At 31.4% G+C, this 18,223-nt stretch overlaps 1 protein-coding gene and 1 long non-coding RNA gene across 2 annotated transcripts; one reads left to right on the top strand and one right to left on the bottom strand.

Moving 5' to 3' along the window:
- Positions 1 to 385: 385 nt before the first annotated feature.
- On the bottom strand, positions 386 to 6,697 carry LOC109188633. The gene is made up of 3 exons (XR_002055466.1): positions 6,595 to 6,697; positions 1,546 to 1,547; positions 386 to 414 (listed from the first exon to the last, which is right to left on the bottom strand). It is a non-coding gene; the product is annotated as an uncharacterized LOC109188633 (long non-coding RNA).
- Positions 2,438 to 4,857, top strand: LOC109188632 (DCN1-like protein 5). Its single transcript, XM_019339262.1, has 9 exons — positions 2,438 to 2,522; positions 2,832 to 2,904; positions 3,256 to 3,330; positions 3,420 to 3,456; positions 3,548 to 3,631; positions 3,742 to 3,802; positions 3,920 to 4,026; positions 4,419 to 4,484; positions 4,609 to 4,857. The coding sequence occupies exons 1-9, from the start codon at positions 2,450 to 2,452 to the stop codon at positions 4,702 to 4,704; spliced, it is 672 nt and encodes a 223-aa protein (XP_019194807.1). The 5' UTR covers positions 2,438 to 2,449; the 3' UTR covers positions 4,705 to 4,857.
- Positions 6,698 to 18,223: the final 11,526 nt, after the last annotated feature.

Below are 18,223 nucleotides of genomic sequence, written 5' to 3'. Positions count from 1 at the left end.
TCTAACTCTATTATTAAAGTCTAATCTACTATATATATACTAATAAGAGCCCATGAGAGTTAGGCCTATAATGGGTAGAAAAAATGACGGGTCAAATTTTTTAATCAAATGAATAGCTCAAATTGATCAGATTTTAATTTTTCCTTAAAATATCCTAATTTATCCTTAATGAATATGATTATCCGTTAACTTTTCCATGAAATATTATCTTTTCTGTTAATTTCGGTTAGTTCATCGTTAACTTACTTAATTTCAATAAGAAAAGTCTTAGGTTTGAACCTCATCACAATCAAAGTTGACATAATTTGTACTTTATTTTACTCTTATTAAACTAAATAAAATAATAATTTAGTAGTTACAACAAAAAATCATACATATGCATTTCTTTAATTTAGAATTATGTGTCTACAATGTCTTTATTCAAAAAAAAAAATAAAATTATTCATTAGTTATATTGTCTTTATTTTTCTCCAATATAAAAATTATTTACATTCAAATTCATCAATTGATTATATTCGCTACATTGTCCCTATAATGTCTTTATTAAATATATATATATATATATATATATATATATATATATATATATATATATATATATATATATATATATATATATATATATATATATATATATATATTATTTTAAAAAAATAAAAAAATATATAATTAAGCGAATCATATTAACTACTTTGGGGATTTATTGAAAAAATAGTATTCAAATCACACAACAAATTAAAGTGGGAAACTGTGTCCTTGTTTGGCAATCAGAATTTTATACCCTAATTTTTATTTGCCAATATTAGTATATATTTAATATTTTATACCATAATTTTTATTTGCTCTCCCTTATGTCCCGTATTTGGTTTCAACCATACCTATACAATTATTTTATTCTTTTTACAAAGGAAGGGGGATACCCATACAATCTATGCCTACAATGAGACTCAAAACCTAGACCTCCCACATAAGGGAGCAATCCGATACCAGTGGACCACAAGCCACTTGATTATACAATTATTTTATTGACAATTATAATCAATGACTATATTATCTTGCATTTGTAAACTTAGAATTACCTATTTAAATACGCAAATTCAACATTCAATTATCTATGCATGAACAATTTCAATATAATCTTCCCTTGATATACTTTAAAGTACTTATTAAAAAAAAACATTGAGCATTATCCCAATCGCGTAAAAAAGTAGTATATAAGTATAACTACACCATTAGTGTAATTATAATATTAGAGTCTTAATATTAGAGGCTTAATATATAGACTAATGGTGTAGTTATAATTTTATAAGAATTTCTAAGACTTAGTCTAATCAGGTACAACATCAACGGGCAGGTATATTTGTACATCTCCTATCATGTTTCTATATCCTATCATGTTTCTATAATACTATTTGTATATACATCTCCTATCATATACTAATACAAAAAGACCCATTCACGTCTTTACTTAAATGATAATACGCATCTTTACTAATAAAGACGTGTATGGCACAGACGTGGAAAGCTGAGCTGGATACTTTTTACGTCTTTACTTGGAAGCCGCGTAAGGTAGACTATACTAGCTAAGTAAAGAAGTGTGTAACGCCTATTTTTTTTCTTTTAATATTTAATTTAATTCAATAGTATCCTATACTAATTAATTCTTGCTCAACAGAAAATTCTACTACCAAACAACATTACATTTATATAGTTCAAATCATTCAACACAATATATATATATATATATATATATATATATATATATATATATATATATATATATATAATCCAACATACATAATTTTCTAACAAAATATAATAATCCAACATTAATCTATCATAATATATACAATGTAAATATGTAATTCCATCTAAAACACATATTGAGTAGGTGACCAAGCTTTCTATAGCCCCACACACAGAAAGTAGACAATTTTAGCATAATTTCATATTCTTTCAGCATTACTAGAAACTGATAACCTCCAAACATCTTTGTCTAGAATATAGAACATAAACTTGGTAGTTGGAACTGGCATCACTTACATACTTTGAGTCACGCTAGATCTAAATCTGAAGATGCCGTCGAATGATGTCGCGGCTGAGAACGACTTATGCGCCGCGGGCTTGAAGGGAGCCGTCAAGGACATCTATAAACATAGTATAATAAGGTGTACTGAAAATTTAAAAATCACAACATCTATAAACATAAAACATATCCACCCATTGTCTATTTGTCTATAACCCAATATGCACAATCCTAGTCCTAGTATAATAAGGTGTACTGAAATTCTAGGAATCACAACATCTATTAATCCTAATTTGGAACAAGTTATTACAAGTAAAGCAACCTATAAAAGGACGATAATCGAATTCTTAGTTTCTACAAAATCACTCCTGAAACCTGCGCTGAGCTGCACTGCGGTTTCTCTCTTGTTGTCTAAGCTTCTCCATGGGTCGTGGTAAGTCCCAGAAACGCGCCGCCACTTCTTCCCCTCCACCGCCGCCGGATCCCGTTCGCTCCGGTACTACATCTACTTTACGTATATAATGGGTCAATCCTCGTTAAAGTTATTTTTTGTTTTTTCAACTTTTGTGTATGTGTGGTTTGTAACTTTGTATCAAATTGAAACTGGAAAGGAGAAGGAGGGAGAAGAAAAGTTGCTACCTTTACCATGAAAAGTTTTACGTTGTCTTTCTGTCGTGAATTAATTCTCGTATCAAAGTGGCAACAGAGAATTGAAATTTGTTGTTAAGAATCCTGTCCGGTTTTCTTTCAAGAACATGGTTCTGAAACTGTATTACACTGCCTCACTTTATTCCTCTATGTGCAGAAGAAGATATGGAGTTAGAACGAATTGATAAACTGTTCTATACCTATGCTAATGATTCATCAGGGTTGATTGAGTAAGTATTCCTCTGCTCTGCTCATTACTTTGATTTTTTGTGTTAAGAGTCCATATTGATAAAATAAGAGAAAACTAATTAATTGGATTCAATCTTTTTGTGTGGTTTGACTCATGTGTATTATAGCGTAGTTGAGTGAAACCAACTAGATTATACTCTCTCTGTCTTATTTATTGTTCATTGGTTAAACCAATTCAGACACATAAAATGGGATGAAGGGGGGAAAATTCTGTATCTTAGTTACCAATCAAGTTAGTCAGAAAAAAAAAAAAAAAAAAAAAAAAAAAAAAACTGGATTTTCAGCTTCTTCATTTGTCAACTTATTCTTATCTTCTTCAATTCATTGACTAGCCCTGAAGGAATTGAAATTCTCTGCTCACATTTGGGAGTTGCCCATACTGACATCAGGATGCTAATACTTGCATGGTATACTAGTTCACTCTTTAAATTTTACTTCCATCTCTTTGTGTATTTCTGTGTGCTGTGTTAACACTTATGGATTATTGGGTTTTTAGGAAAATGAAAGCTGGAAGACAAGGCTATTTTACTCTGGTAAGTGAAATGTATATATAGTCTTATTATCGGTTTAAATTTTACTCGTTCCTGTATTGAAAGTGACACCAGGCCGGTTATCATTTACTAGGAGGAATGGCGAAACGGGGCTAAAGAGCTAAAGGCTGATACAATAGAGAATCTAAAGAAGGCATTTGGGCAACTTGAGGAGGAGGTATATATGATTTTCATGTGTTCCATTCATTTCTGTCTGTGTTAAGCTCAGGTCTATCAAGTGTATTTTTCGCCAAGCTCTTAACTCGTTTCTCGTTCTCTTTTTTGCAGCTTCAAAGTCCATCAAACTTTGTAGACTTCTATGCCTATGCATTTCAGTATTGCTTAACAGGTATGTTCACTACTGGAAATTATGGAATTTCCGACCACCTGAAAGTAATAATGTATCTTCTTCTGTTGTTGTGTTCTTCTTTGCTGCTTATTGTCCTTTTCTCTTCCCGTCTTCTAGAGGATAATCAGAAGTGCGTCGAGACTGAAATCGTTTGTGTACTTCTGGATCTCGTGTTAGGCCCCCGATTTAAACCACAAGTTGCAGCACTTGTTGAGTATATACAGGTGAGTTGTTATTTTTCAATGGAGAATATGCTTGCATTATATTTTCAGCTGCGCTTTTAATTGCGTTGTATCTGTCAAACAAGTGTTCTATTGTGTTAATGTTCCTGTTATTATAATGGATGGTTCTCATATTTCAGTTTGGGTGTACTTATGAAAAGGACGTCATTGTCCCTTGTGCACATTCTCATGTAGTGACTGTGGGTTTCCCTCGTTACTCAAATAGGACATCATTGTCCAGTTATAAACTAGCCTGCCATGTTTCACAGCCCATAAACAGTGTCACATTTTCAAGTGTGGAGACAACTTTTTTTTTTTTTTTTTTTTTTTTTAAATCTGACAGAGATTATGTGCCCAATTCCATGATGGGAACTAATTGTTTGTGTTCTGGTCAGGTTCAGAAAGATTACAAGGTTATAACCATGGATCAGTGGCTAGGATTTTACAGGTTTCTCAGTGAGGTAATACTTCACTTTCCTAATTCTTGATTGACTCAATTATTAAGGTTAATTAACTGCCCTTTTTGTCTTTGTGTTGTTCTTGATTTAGTCATATAAGTAACATAAACCTGTCTTGTTTGGACAGATTAGCTTCCCAGATTTCAGCAATTACGATGAAGAGCTTGCTTGGCCGTTGATCCTGGACGATTTTGTTGACTGGATGAGAGAAAAGCAGTGCTAGCATAGAGACACAAGATCAAAGTCAAATCTTCCTTAGAAAGATTCATTGTAAACAATATAGGATCCACAATTCTTGGTTGCTAGATTGTTGATTAGAAATGCCTTACTTTTTTTTTTTTTTTTTTTAATATTCTTGTCAGCTTTGGGAACAAAATTTGTTTCTTTCCCCCTTTTTCATGGGTTATAGTTCTACACTTTTACAATATTATACAACTTTTCGATATCTTTCTTTTTTTTTTTCTTTTAAAAAATACTATTATATGTGAATTCTTATTTTTATTTTTCTTGGGATTGAAGTTTAATTTATTATTTCTGGTCACCTCATAAGTAAAACTGAGAAAGTAAAAATTGAGACAACAAAAGTAAAACTAAGGAAGTAGGAATTAATGTTACATATAATAAAAGTTCTTAAAATTATTAGCGTCCTCTTTATCCCTCTCTCTAAGACTCTAATTCAGCAAATATTTCCTTATGAAACCTTAGTCAACCACAAATTTTGTCTAATTGCAAGAAGTATTTAACTTCAATTGATTTATATTTTTTAAAAAATAATTGATTGATTTTTCTATGGTGCCAATAGTATTGTATACAATCGAGTATATTTCATTTTATAAAGCATTATTAAAATTAGTGTGATAATCAGTGTTACAAAAATTTCGCCTAAACACTGATTAATCGGCATCTAGGCGCTAGGTGCTAGCCGGCCGCCTAGCGTATCACCATAATCAGTGGTCTAGGCGGCTAGGCAGTCGATTAGGCCGCCTAGGTTTCCTATACATCTAGTCCTACTAGCAAGCATTAATTGATGATGGTAATGTTTGACTTTCATATACTAATGTTTGATAGTGACATTTCAATTCTCTCTAACTTGATATCTATATATACATCTCATTTAAGAAACTAAGATCTACAATCTCTATTCATTCTCAAAGAATCTACAATTGATGTGACTGCATAGTAAAGAATTGCAAGAACAATGAAGAAATTGACGGGTCAACTACCATAGTGGAAAAAGAAAATATGATGATGGAGATAAGGTACAATGTATCATACCTGCTGTTCTACGTTCAAACTCTATGAAATATTGACTTAATACGGAGTATTTCTTTTGCAGAATGTTCCTCATTTGCTTAACATATGTTTGTGAAATAGTGAAATCTGCACCAAAGATTTTTAAAAAACTAATGTCAATTCTAGCAAAAAATATGCAATTCAAAGTGCTTAAAATCATTAAAAAGACTTCCATTTTTAAAGTATGACAGAATTTTGTTCTTGGTTGCTGCTATATAGTCAAAAAATATTCCAAAGAATTCTTTTCTAATTTAGTCTAGACACAATATAGCAACATGCACATCATTCTGCAGTCTAATCAATTGAGTCAAAAGAAAGGTTAAAAACTGCAAAAAAGAAAGAAACAAAAAGGGGGATGGGTAATTCTCACTGTTTTTAACCATAAAACTCGTCCTCTCACTTTAAATTCCATTAATTCTTCCAAGTTCAGCCTATTTTAGTCTAATACATCCACCACCGAAGAAATAATGAAGAATATGGACAAAAATACATAAGGAAAAAAATTTTAAAAAATACCTATCGTTTTGCGTGAATTCGAGGGAGGTTTTGTAGTATTATGGGGAATGAACAGCACACTGGCGTTTCATCCCACCACCGCAAGATCCGCCGGACCACCATAGTGGATTTGTTGCTGGAATTGCATGCAGAGGAGACGGAATTCTTCAGTTTTTGAGCCGGAACCAATAGAGGCAAGAATCGAAAAGAAAAAATACCCGCATGGGCAGCTCAACTGGTCATAGAGGTGAACCTTTGGAAGAAGAACCGGAAAGAAATAATACAAGAAAGGAAAGCGGTGGGTAAAAGCTGATAGAATTTGGACTCAGAAATGTGAGTAGATATTGAAATTAGTCTGTTTCCAAACTAATTTCTTACACAGATCCAAGAAATCTGGGTGAAAATGTTCAAAAGAAATAAGGAAATCGCAGTGAACTGTGTGGTATAATTTCCTTCGCAGAGTTTGGAAAGAGATTGTTGTTTCTACAAGTGTAGAGAGAGAGGGCGGAGATCTGAGGTTAGGTTTAGTTTTTTATACGGGCGGGTTTTGGGTCGGGTTTAGCTGATAAAATGAGCTTGAATTTTGGGTTATATATGTATTACAATGGGAAAATTGTAAAAAGTGCCCCTCTATAATATGTCAATTATCAATGTCACCCCTGAATTATGAGTGGTGTAAATGTTGCCCCTCAATTATCAAAATGGTTCACATATAGCCCCTTCCGTAACGGACTTGTGGTTCCCCACCGTTGTCCATTGCTGGTACTTCGAATCGAGGGTGGGAAAAAAAAATTAAATTACATATTTACTCCGACTTAACGGTGTCGTACACTAACGGGGAACCACATGTCCGTTACGGGAGGGGCTGTATGTGCATCGTTTTGATAATTGAGTGGCAACATTTATACCACTCATAATTCAGGGGCGACATTGATAATTGGCATATTATAGAGGGACATTTTTTACAATTTTTCCTATTACAATTTACAAATGATAAAGGAGTGGGCTGCTCATTCTTGTATAAGCACCCTTATTATGTATATTTTGTATTAATATTTATATTTTCTTTAATTTATTGTTTAAGAAAATAATTTTCGCTAAACATGTTTTGAAAATTTAATTTATGTGATTAGAATTTAATAAAAAATGTACTTGAATTGAGTATACTGTTATATTGTTATTGGTATTTAGAATTTAATTATTATTTTTTTTATAGATAATATATCTTTTTCATAAATTAATTTATTTCATGTCAAGTTATTATAATCTTAAGGTTGTAAATGAAACATATCTTAATTCATTTATCATTTTTTATAAGCACTTCCAACTTTGTTTGTTTTTTTTTTTTTTTTTTTTGGTTGTGAAATTAATTATGTTTGTACAGGACAAGTTTTAATTGGGTTTTTTCAGAATTCAATATGATAAATAACATTTCTCAAAATTAATATTTTTTACGATATGATAAATAAATTTTTTTAAAAAAAATAATAAATTACAAAATGGTCCTAAATTACTTATTTGCAACAACAATGGAAAATATAATCTTCAATGTCAAATGCTGTATATAAAGACGTGTTTAATAATATATCAATTTGTATTTTATTCATTTTTTGTTACATAGATATTTATATATTAATACAAAAAAAATTATGTTTACAAAATAAAAATCGTTCAACAAATGCATATGCAATGCCGTGATTTTAAACACATATAACATCAACATTTTCAACAATCATTATACTTTGCAAAAGAGAGAAAAATTTGAGAGCTGAAATTGGTGTAGTGATATTATATATGTTGATATGGAATACATATATAATGTACAGCAATATACATATATAGCAGGGCAGTAGAGTGACGCATGAAGCAGGTTGTGGTTTTTAGGCAATAGGGGGGAGGGAAGTATGGTTTTTCCTATTTTCATTTCGTACTTGTTTTTTTTTTTTTTTTTTTTTTTTTTTCAGCGTAACATTAAGAATAGATTGCACTGCCTAGAATTTAAAGCTAAGTAAAAAGATTTAAAAATTTCAAAGTACAACTGGTTAAGATTAGGATGATGAGCAATATAATAAAATGAATGGCTGGTGTTTGGAGTGAAACGAAAATCTGCAGAATTCTTAAAGCTCAGCTTGTTTTCATTATAGGTGACTGGAGAAGATGTTAAAACAATAATTTGACCACGCTATCCCATCAATGGGCATTATAATAAACTGATTTTACCAACTTTATTTAATCCCAAAACAAAACAAAATGTTAAAACGTAAAAATGTTAACAGAAAGGCCACCAAAATGCTAACTTAATCTTTAAATTGTCTGCAACTTGACAAAATGGTCTAACAAAGAGAGCACTAATATCCGTATATATCTCTAACAAAGATGTTACTGCAGCTTCCTAACACAGTGCAAGGGCCACCATTGATTTTATTATATTGCTCATCATCCTAATCTATAGGTTTGGAGTAATACCCAACTTTACTAACTTATTCATTTCAGATTATATGTGTATATAAATTAGATAATCTTACCAGCTCCCCCATCAACACTGCCAAGCTCATCAAATGCATCAAAACTCATCATAATTCAATTACTATGTTCATTCCTACCCAGATTCCAGAATGTACAAGCCTAGCAATCACACTGCCTTAACACTACAAAGCTATGCAAAATTCAAACAAACATCAAATCAATGAACTTCAAGGCAGCACTAAACACATACTGCCATCATCATAAAAAAAAAAAAAAAAAAAAAAAAAAAAAAAAAAAAAAAAAAAAAAAAAGAAAGAAAAAAAAAAAAAAAAAAAAAAAGAGTGAATAGCTGGTGTTTGGACTGAAACGAATGCACATCAACCACACTGCCGAAAGCCCAATTCGACCCAAATTACCAATTTCAAAATCTCACGGAATATGAGAACTGACACTAACCTCGCAGACCCCACCGGTCGCCGTTTGTCGCCGTGCAGATACCCTAAAGGCTATCCCGGACACAACCCGTTCGAAAACACCATGATTAGTCCAGGCTAGAGGACGGCAGCCATACCGGGGCCTGAACGACTGTGATGCCGCCATGCAGTGACGGAGCCAGGATTTATGTTGAGTGGGGACAAAAAAGCAAAAGTAAAATGAATTAAAAAATATTCAAATACAATGTTCGATCAAATACAAAATATTAAATACGAATGAAATTTTTAAACAACTATATCCTAACTAACATTAACTAATTATTCCAAATAAACAATTATGCCAACTAACATTAACGAATTTCAAGCAAATGTATTCGTCCTTAGTGATTAACATAACCATTAAAGCAGTGAAAAACAAATGAAAAGCAAATGGCAACAAAATTACTAGATGGAAAAAGGAAATGGAAACTAAGGCTCCGTTTGGAAAGCAGGAAAATGACTTCTGGAAAATGTTTTCTGGAAAATGAAAATGAATCATTTTCCAAAAAACATTTTCCTTTCCGGTGTTTGGCTGCACAACAGAAAACTGTCTTTGTATGTTTGGTTCATTTTCCAGAAAATGAATAGGAAAATGACTAAAATTGTATATTTCAATTATTTTTATTTCTTCCCCAAAATTTTATGCTCTAATGTGTTCTTCTTCCCTAAAATTTTATACTCTACTGTGTTCTTCTTCCTAGCTTGCAATTCAGAAAATAATATTTCAGTCAAAACAAATAAACATATGAACCCAAAACAACCACCTCCATTTCTATGCAAATAAAAAAAAATTGATTTCACAAATCAAAAAAATAAAATACTGAGAGATACAAAAAAAAAAAAAACAAAAAAAAAAAAAAAAAAAAAAACAAACATACAAACATCGCCCAGTTGCTTTGGTTTCCGACTGCGGAAACCAGCGATCTGGTTTCCGCATCGGAAACCAGCGATCTAGTAAATCTGGTTTCCGCATCGGAAACCTGAGCCTTTGGTTCCGATGCGGAAATCAGTGATGAAGAGATCTTCGGTGAAGCTTTTCTGGTGATGGAATTTTTGGTGGAGCCTGTTCTCATGTTGATGCATGGAGGTTGGAGCTTGCAAATGGAGGCAAGCCCGTGCGTTGATGAAGATGGAAAATGACTTCCCCAAAAAAAGGGGAAGTCATTTTCCGAAAAAGTTGAGAGATTTTCCATTGACTTTGAGTTATTTTCCGAAATCATTTTCCGGGTTTCCAAACACACCCTAAATTGCTAGATGGAAAAAGGAAATAAGCGATAGGATATGGCTTCGAACTGCTGACATTTCATATGATATAATAAAACATCAAAGACCTTACCATCTACACTAAACTTAACTTTGTTAAAATCTTGGTATGTTTAATGTATATCCAATTTATATGGGGTAGGGCAATGGGGGCAGCTGCCCCCACTGCCCCCATTGTGGCTCCGCCACTACCGCCACGACTCTGTACGCAGCAGCTGAGGGCGGCGTTGCTGGCGAGAATGTTTGTCTGGACGTACCCCTCCACAAACGACGACTGTCACCTGACCGAGCCATTGATTACCGCACAAAACTCCGGCAAGAATGAGAACTTCGACAAAGATAGGCGGTGGAGATCGGAAATAGGGGGGAAAAAACAAAAAACAGAAAGCCCGACCCCTACACACAGCCAACTTATTGCCCAGTGGAGATTACAAAAATGCCCTTACAGAACGCACCACCCAAAATGGCTGAATGAGATGTGGTGCACCTGGTCCCGTGCACATTAATTCATAGCCATTGATCTATGCAAATGCACGGCCGATACGAGTGCACAAGTGCACATAATAACTATAATTCACACTGAACTTTATTTTATATATATATATATATATATATATATATATATATATATATATATATATATATATATATATATATATATATATATATATATATATATATATATATATATACACACACACACACACTAGTATTGCCCCGTGCGATGCACGGCTAAATATTAAGCATCAAGCATAACAATCACCGATCTACATTTCATGATTCCGCCATACCACTGTTTGTCACAAAATTTGCGATACATTTTGTCCTCACTTTCTTGAATTTTCTTCCCACTACCCTTATTTCTACATGCTGTGAAATACCAATCGCGTTCTATATCTATAATTTCTTCAAACACCCAAAATTTTCCTACCTTGTTTTTTTTTGAAAGGAAAATTCTCCTACCTAAAAAATGGTATTTAAAACGCGTCAGCAAATCAGCAGTTGAATATTAAATGGAATGTAATATAAATTTAGTATAAATGATTTCGACCTTCATTTCGTCATAGTTCCAACAGATTCGCTTCCAATGATTCTGGAACTTGAACTTATACTCTGTATAGGAGTAAAAAACCTAGGCAAACTACTTAAAACAAATACGTTGTAATCGTAAAAGATGTTATCTATTACATATTATATAGCGCGACAAAAGTAAAATGCGTCAATACCTCTCCTTAAAAGTGAAAAACTCAGGGCATTCGTAGTTGAACAAATCCTTAGTTGCCGTATAAGAACGGGAAATTCTGACCTCACCATCTAATATAAAAACCACTTTAAATACGTATATTCGACACAAATCAATTAAAATCTATTGTAGTGTTATAACTGACCATCCGTCACTCTTGCTCTACATAGTTGTAGTATAACAATCAATGGATCTGTTAAAACAACATTATAGAAGACAACAAAGAATTCACATGCTCATCCCGCAAGGTTATGGTCAATCGACTTTCTCTAAATTAAGACAAATTGGTTTCGTAATAAAGACTATATTTATTTATTTATTTATACAAACAAAGAAGACATTATTTTATAAAAGTACAAACCTACAGTCCTCAATGACGAAATCAATAACCTTTAAGGTTTTTGATTAACTTAAATAACTTTAGGCCCATGAATGAAAATTATACGACCAATCAAATCTGTGAAAAAAAAGAATAGAATCGGAAGATAGTAGAAAGGAATGACATAGACTAAATATGAAAGAGAAATATATATATATATATATATATATATATATATATATATATATAGGGAAAATGACACTTTTTACCCCTGAGTTATATACTTATAGCATTTTTTCCCCCTCAATTATTTAGGTAAGCACATTAGCCCCCTCAATTATTCTAAAAGTGGTGCTTTTTCCCTATGATATATTAAATTGACATTTATACCCTTAAAGTAAAGATATTATTTATTTTACTACTCCAACAAATTATTGTGTATACGTAGGGATGACCATGGATACTAAAGCAATCGAATTAATAGTTTCCGGTTATAATTCAGATCTATAATCCAATATTTAAATGTCAATTTATTAAAATTAGAGTAAATACCCAAAATGGTCCCTCGACTATAGCTAAATTCACAAATTGGTCATTGACTTTTAATTTCAACCAATTAAGTCCTTAACTTTGTAATTTTGACACGATTTGGTCCTCCATCTATTTGACCGTTTGTTGACCGTGATCGACGATCTCTAGAAGAACCTTCAGCTCTCGCCGGAGCATGTGGAGGCCTCCAGGATGACGTTGCACTGGTTTGGAAACACGTCGTCGTCTTCACTCTGGTACGAACTCAACTACATTGAATCCAAAGGGAAGATGAAGAAAGGCGACCGGATTTGGTAGATTACTTTCGACAGTGGATTCAAATGTAACAGTGCAGTCTGGAAATGCAACCACAACATTAAAAAACCGACGATGGACCATGAAATTACATATATATCCTCAAAAATCATAGTCAACAAACGGTCAAATAGACAGAGGACCAAATTGTGTCGAAATTACAAAGTTAAGGACTTAATTGGTTGAAATTGAAAGTTGAGGACCAATTTGTGAATTTAGCTATAGTCGAGGGACCATTTTGGGTATTTACTCTTAAAATTATGTATCAAAAAAATTGAATCTTGAACCGTGAACCGGCGGTTCCGGATCCGATTCGCGATTTTGAACCGTCTTTATTTTAAAATAGTCTAAATTTAACAATAAATGTATTTTATTTTTTCAGTTCGAAACATGAACCGTCCGTTCCGGTTCACGATTTTAATAAACTCTAAATATCGAATTTCGATTCTAAATTGTAATTGGAATATTTCGGTTTGGTTGCTATAGTGTTTGTTTGGTTTGAACCAAATTATGGTCATAATTTGTTGGAGAAAAAAAATAAATTAAATATTTAATTTAAGGGTAAATATGTCCATTTAACATTTCAGGGGGAAAAACAGCCACTTCAATAATTTAGGGGGAAAAAAAGCTATAGGTATATAACTCAGGGGGAAAAAGTGTCATTTTCCATATATATATATATATATATATATATATATATATATATATATATATATATATATACTTCTACCATTTTTTCGTCTAAACATATTGTATTGGTCAATTTATTTAATTATGATAGACTATGAAATAATTAATGATGGTAATAAATCTTTGAAGAATATAGACTAGAAAAATATTCCATGCAACCCACATATGATATTTCATTTTTAATGTAGCAGAATAATAATATAATATTACCGTAATTAACATAACAATATTACTGCAATTAAAAACGGAATGTTATAGTTCTGCTATTATCATAATATATATATATATATATATATATATATATATATATATATAATTACACAATATTATGACCGTGAGAGAAAATAATAATATAATTATAATTAAATATTCTTCTATATATTGTTTACTGTAATATTATTATGGTAAATTACACTCACACAGTTATTATATATTTACACCAATAATATTATTATGGTAATATTACATTCACATGATTGTTAGAAATAAATTAGTAAATTGAATAAAAAATATTACCGTGTACACCTATGTATGCTAATCATATACATGGTATGAAAATCAATTTTAATTAGATATTACCGTCTATTTAAGGTATGGTATTAAATAATTTTAATTAGGTATTACCGTGTATATTAGGTATGATTATTTAATCGCATGTATGGTATTAAAAATAATAATAAAGTATGATATTATGGTATTAATCTAAAATATGGTATATTCTTTCCATATTCTCATATTGTATTATCGTGTACAAATATATATGCTACATCTCACGGTGAAAATTTCTTATAAAATCAATACACAATATTGCATTTTCCTCATCTACCTACATATAAAATCAGTACACAATACTGTGTTTTCATCATCTACCTACATATAACAACAATACACAATACTGCATTGCATGGGTGAAATCGCATGGAGTTTAATCAGCTTTCTGCATCCGGTCTCTCTCTTAGAACTAGAAAAACATCTATATACCTTTGGTTAATGCGTTGTTATTTTTCTAGAGAATATCAACGCACGCCATTGAACCATCAAACTCCGGAATGCTTATTTCATAACTATAAGGTATGTATTCAATTTATAAATTATTTACACAATAGTTTTTCTCTTTTATTCAATATCTACTTACCATTTGTAATTAATGAATGACTCCTGTAAGGAATATGCATATATCTTCAAATTCCAAAAGAATATGTGGAAAAATTTGCTGTTGTTTTGATCGAAGAAAAACTGTATGACATTCAGAATTTCATTGTGCACATATCTCGCGTGAGTTTTTAAGACGTGCGAGAAAAAATACATTATGAAAGCAAACAATGACACGATGATCAAAGTTTTAGATCAAGATGATCCAATGTTCTAAATAACATGTTTAAATTTAAGGACTTTGGGTCATTGAAGGCTCAAGGAGGTGTTGATTGTAACGAATTAATTGGTAAGATTATTGCAACAACTTTTATATTTACTGTTATTTATATTTCTCTTTCATAAATATAAAAGTTGTTGCAATGATCTTACCAATTAATTCGTTACAATCAACACTTCCTAGAGCCTTCAAAGACCCAAAGTCTATCGGTTTAAACTTTTTTTTTTTTTTTTTTTTTTAGAAAAATTGAATCATCTTGATCCGAAACTTTGATCACCATATCGTTGTTTGCTTACATAATGTATTTGTGCTCGCACGTCTTAAACCTCACGCGAGATGTGTGCACAATGAAATTCTAAATGTCATACACTTTTCCTTCGATCAAAACAGTAGCAAATTTTTCCACATATTCTTTTGGAATTTGTAGATGTATGCATATTCCCTACGGGAGTCATTCATTAATTACAAATGATAAGTAGATATTGAATAAAAGAGAAAAATTATTGTGTAAATAATTTATAAATTGATCGAATACATACCTTATAGTCATAAAATAAGCATTCCAGAGTTTGGTGGTTCGATGGCGTTTGTTGATATTCTCTAGAAAAATAACAACGCATTAATCGAAGCTAAGGCATATAGATGTTTTTCTAGTTTTGAGAGAGAGATCGGATGCAAAAAGCTTATTAAACTCCATGCGATTTCACCCGTGCGATGTAATATTGTGTATTGTGTATTGGTTTTATATGTAGGTAGATGAGAAAAATGCAGTATTGTGTATTGATTTTATAAGAGATTTTTACCGTGAAATATAGCATATATAAATATATATATATATATATATATATATATATATATATAATATCATTGTACACGGTAATACAATATGAGAATATGAAAAGAAAATATCATATTTTGGATTAATATCATAAAATCAAACTTTATTATTATTTTTAATACTATGCATGTGATTAAATAATCATACCTAATATACACGGTAATACCTAATTAAAATTATTTAATACATACCTAATATAGACGATAATATCTAATTAAAATTGATTTTAATACCATGTATATGATTAGCATACATAGGTGTACACTGTAATATTTTTTATTATTATTGGTGTAAATATATAAAAACCATGTGAGTGTAATATTACCATAATAATATTACCGTAAATAATATATAGAAGAATCTTTAATTATGATTATATTATTATTGTACCCCACGATCATAATATTGTGTAATATATTCTTTAAATTTAAAAATTTTTACTACTATCAGAGTTATTCCATAGTCTATCATAATTAAATAATTTTAACAATACAATAAGTTTGGGTAAAAAATGGTAGAAGGAGGATTTTTCATATATATATATATATATATATATATATATATATATATATATATATATATATATGATGGTAAATCATCAATACAATTAGTTGGACAATGAATTGTTAATTCAGTTGGTAGAGCGGAGGATTTTAGTTCGAGTCTAGAATGAATTGTTAATTCAAATTAAAAAGATAGCATATCCAACTGCCAAGAATGCACACCAGTAATGACTCATGCAAAAATTCTCAAAACAGGCAATTTAGATATAACAAAGGCAATTTAGTCAAAGTTGGCACATAAAATTTCGAACTTAAAACACAATAATTAAAAATTAATTAAGAGTAAATTTCAATTTTGGTCCATTGACTATTGCACTTGTGTTAATTGCAACACTTAACTTTCAAAAATGTTAATTTAGTACCTTGACTATGCAATTCTTATCAATTTTGGTCATGCTAACTAAAATACCGGCCAAATGTCACCAAAATCTTTTAATTCATTTTAATTTTTTTAATTTATGGATAAATTAGTCATTTCTTTCTTCTTCCTTCTTCTCCGTTACGAAGGAGCTTAGTCTGAACCTTAAACGCATTCATGAGATGGGAGTCCCCAAAGTAGCCATGACAGCAATGCAACCCTTGGGATGCCTACCCATGGTAGCTTTTTCAACCGGCAACTACCCAAACTACGACCAAAACACAAACAACATTACGAGGTTTCACAATCAAATGTTAAAACAAAGGGTAGGCAAACTGAATGACCAAACCGATGGGTCACCCTTTGTTATTCTTGATCTCTAAGCTGCCTTTAGGTAAGCCTTGAACATTAAACACAACCAACATCCAGGGAAGAACTAAGAATGGAGAAGAAGAACCAAGAAGGGTGGGGAAGGAGGAAGCAGAAGGAAATGACTAATTTGCCCCTAAATTACAAAAATTAAATGAATTAAAAGGTTTCGGTGACATTTGGCCGGTAATTTGGCCGGCCTGATCAAAATTGATAAGAATTGCATAGTCAAGGTACTAAATTAACATTTTTGAAAGTTAAGTGTTACAATTAACACAAGTGCAATAGTCAGTGGACCAAAATTAAAATTTACTCATTATTTAAAATAAATTGAGTTTAAGGATAGAAAATTTGATATTTAACTCATTTCGATCATTCTCATCTCATGTCTTAGAGTGATAAATCTTGATTCGCATAAAAGTTTTGTAAGAGAATATCCGCAATTTTATTCTCAATAGATACATGATCAATTTTTAGATCCTTTTTTCTTGACACGATCTCGTATGAAATAATGTCGAATGTCTATGTGCTTCGTTCTTGAATGAAGTACTGAGTTTTGGGTAATTGCAATAGCGCTACTATTATCACAGAAAATACTAACATCTTTGAGTTAATACCCAAAATCGTCCTCGACTATAGTGGTTTTTCTCAATTTCGTCCTAAACGACTTTGGTGACCTAATATCGTCCCAGACTTTTGTGTTTCGCTCAATTTCGTCCTCCATTTGTTATTCCGTCAAATTGGTGTTAAATAAAGGGACAATTCAGTAATGTCAATATTGATCTTTCTTTACTTTCAACTTGTGAAGTGCGAAATTCCTCTGTCTTGTACGAATTACACCCAGAATTACTCCCGGACCTGCAAATCAAATTTTATATTCGCAGTTTTAGGAGTAATTCGTAAAAAAAAAGGGGATTTCGCAGTTCACATGTTTATGAGTAAAGAGATGCCAATATTAAAATTACTTAATTGTCTATTTATTTAACACCAAATGGACAGAATAACAAATGATGGACTAAATTGAGCAAAAGCACAAAGTCTGGGACAAAATTGCGCGAAACACAAAAGTCTGGGACGATATTAGGTCACCAAAGTCGTTTAGGACGAAATTGAGAAAAACCACTATAGTCGAGGACGATTTTGGGTATTAACTCTAA

This window comes from Ipomoea nil, unplaced genomic scaffold (assembly GCF_001879475.1).
Source record: "Ipomoea nil cultivar Tokyo-kokei standard unplaced genomic scaffold, Asagao_1.1 scaffold1447, whole genome shotgun sequence".
NCBI lineage: Eukaryota > Viridiplantae > Streptophyta > Magnoliopsida > Solanales > Convolvulaceae > Ipomoea > Ipomoea nil.
The sequence above is the reverse complement of the archived record's forward strand: the minus strand, read 5'-3'. Positions and strand labels throughout refer to the sequence as shown.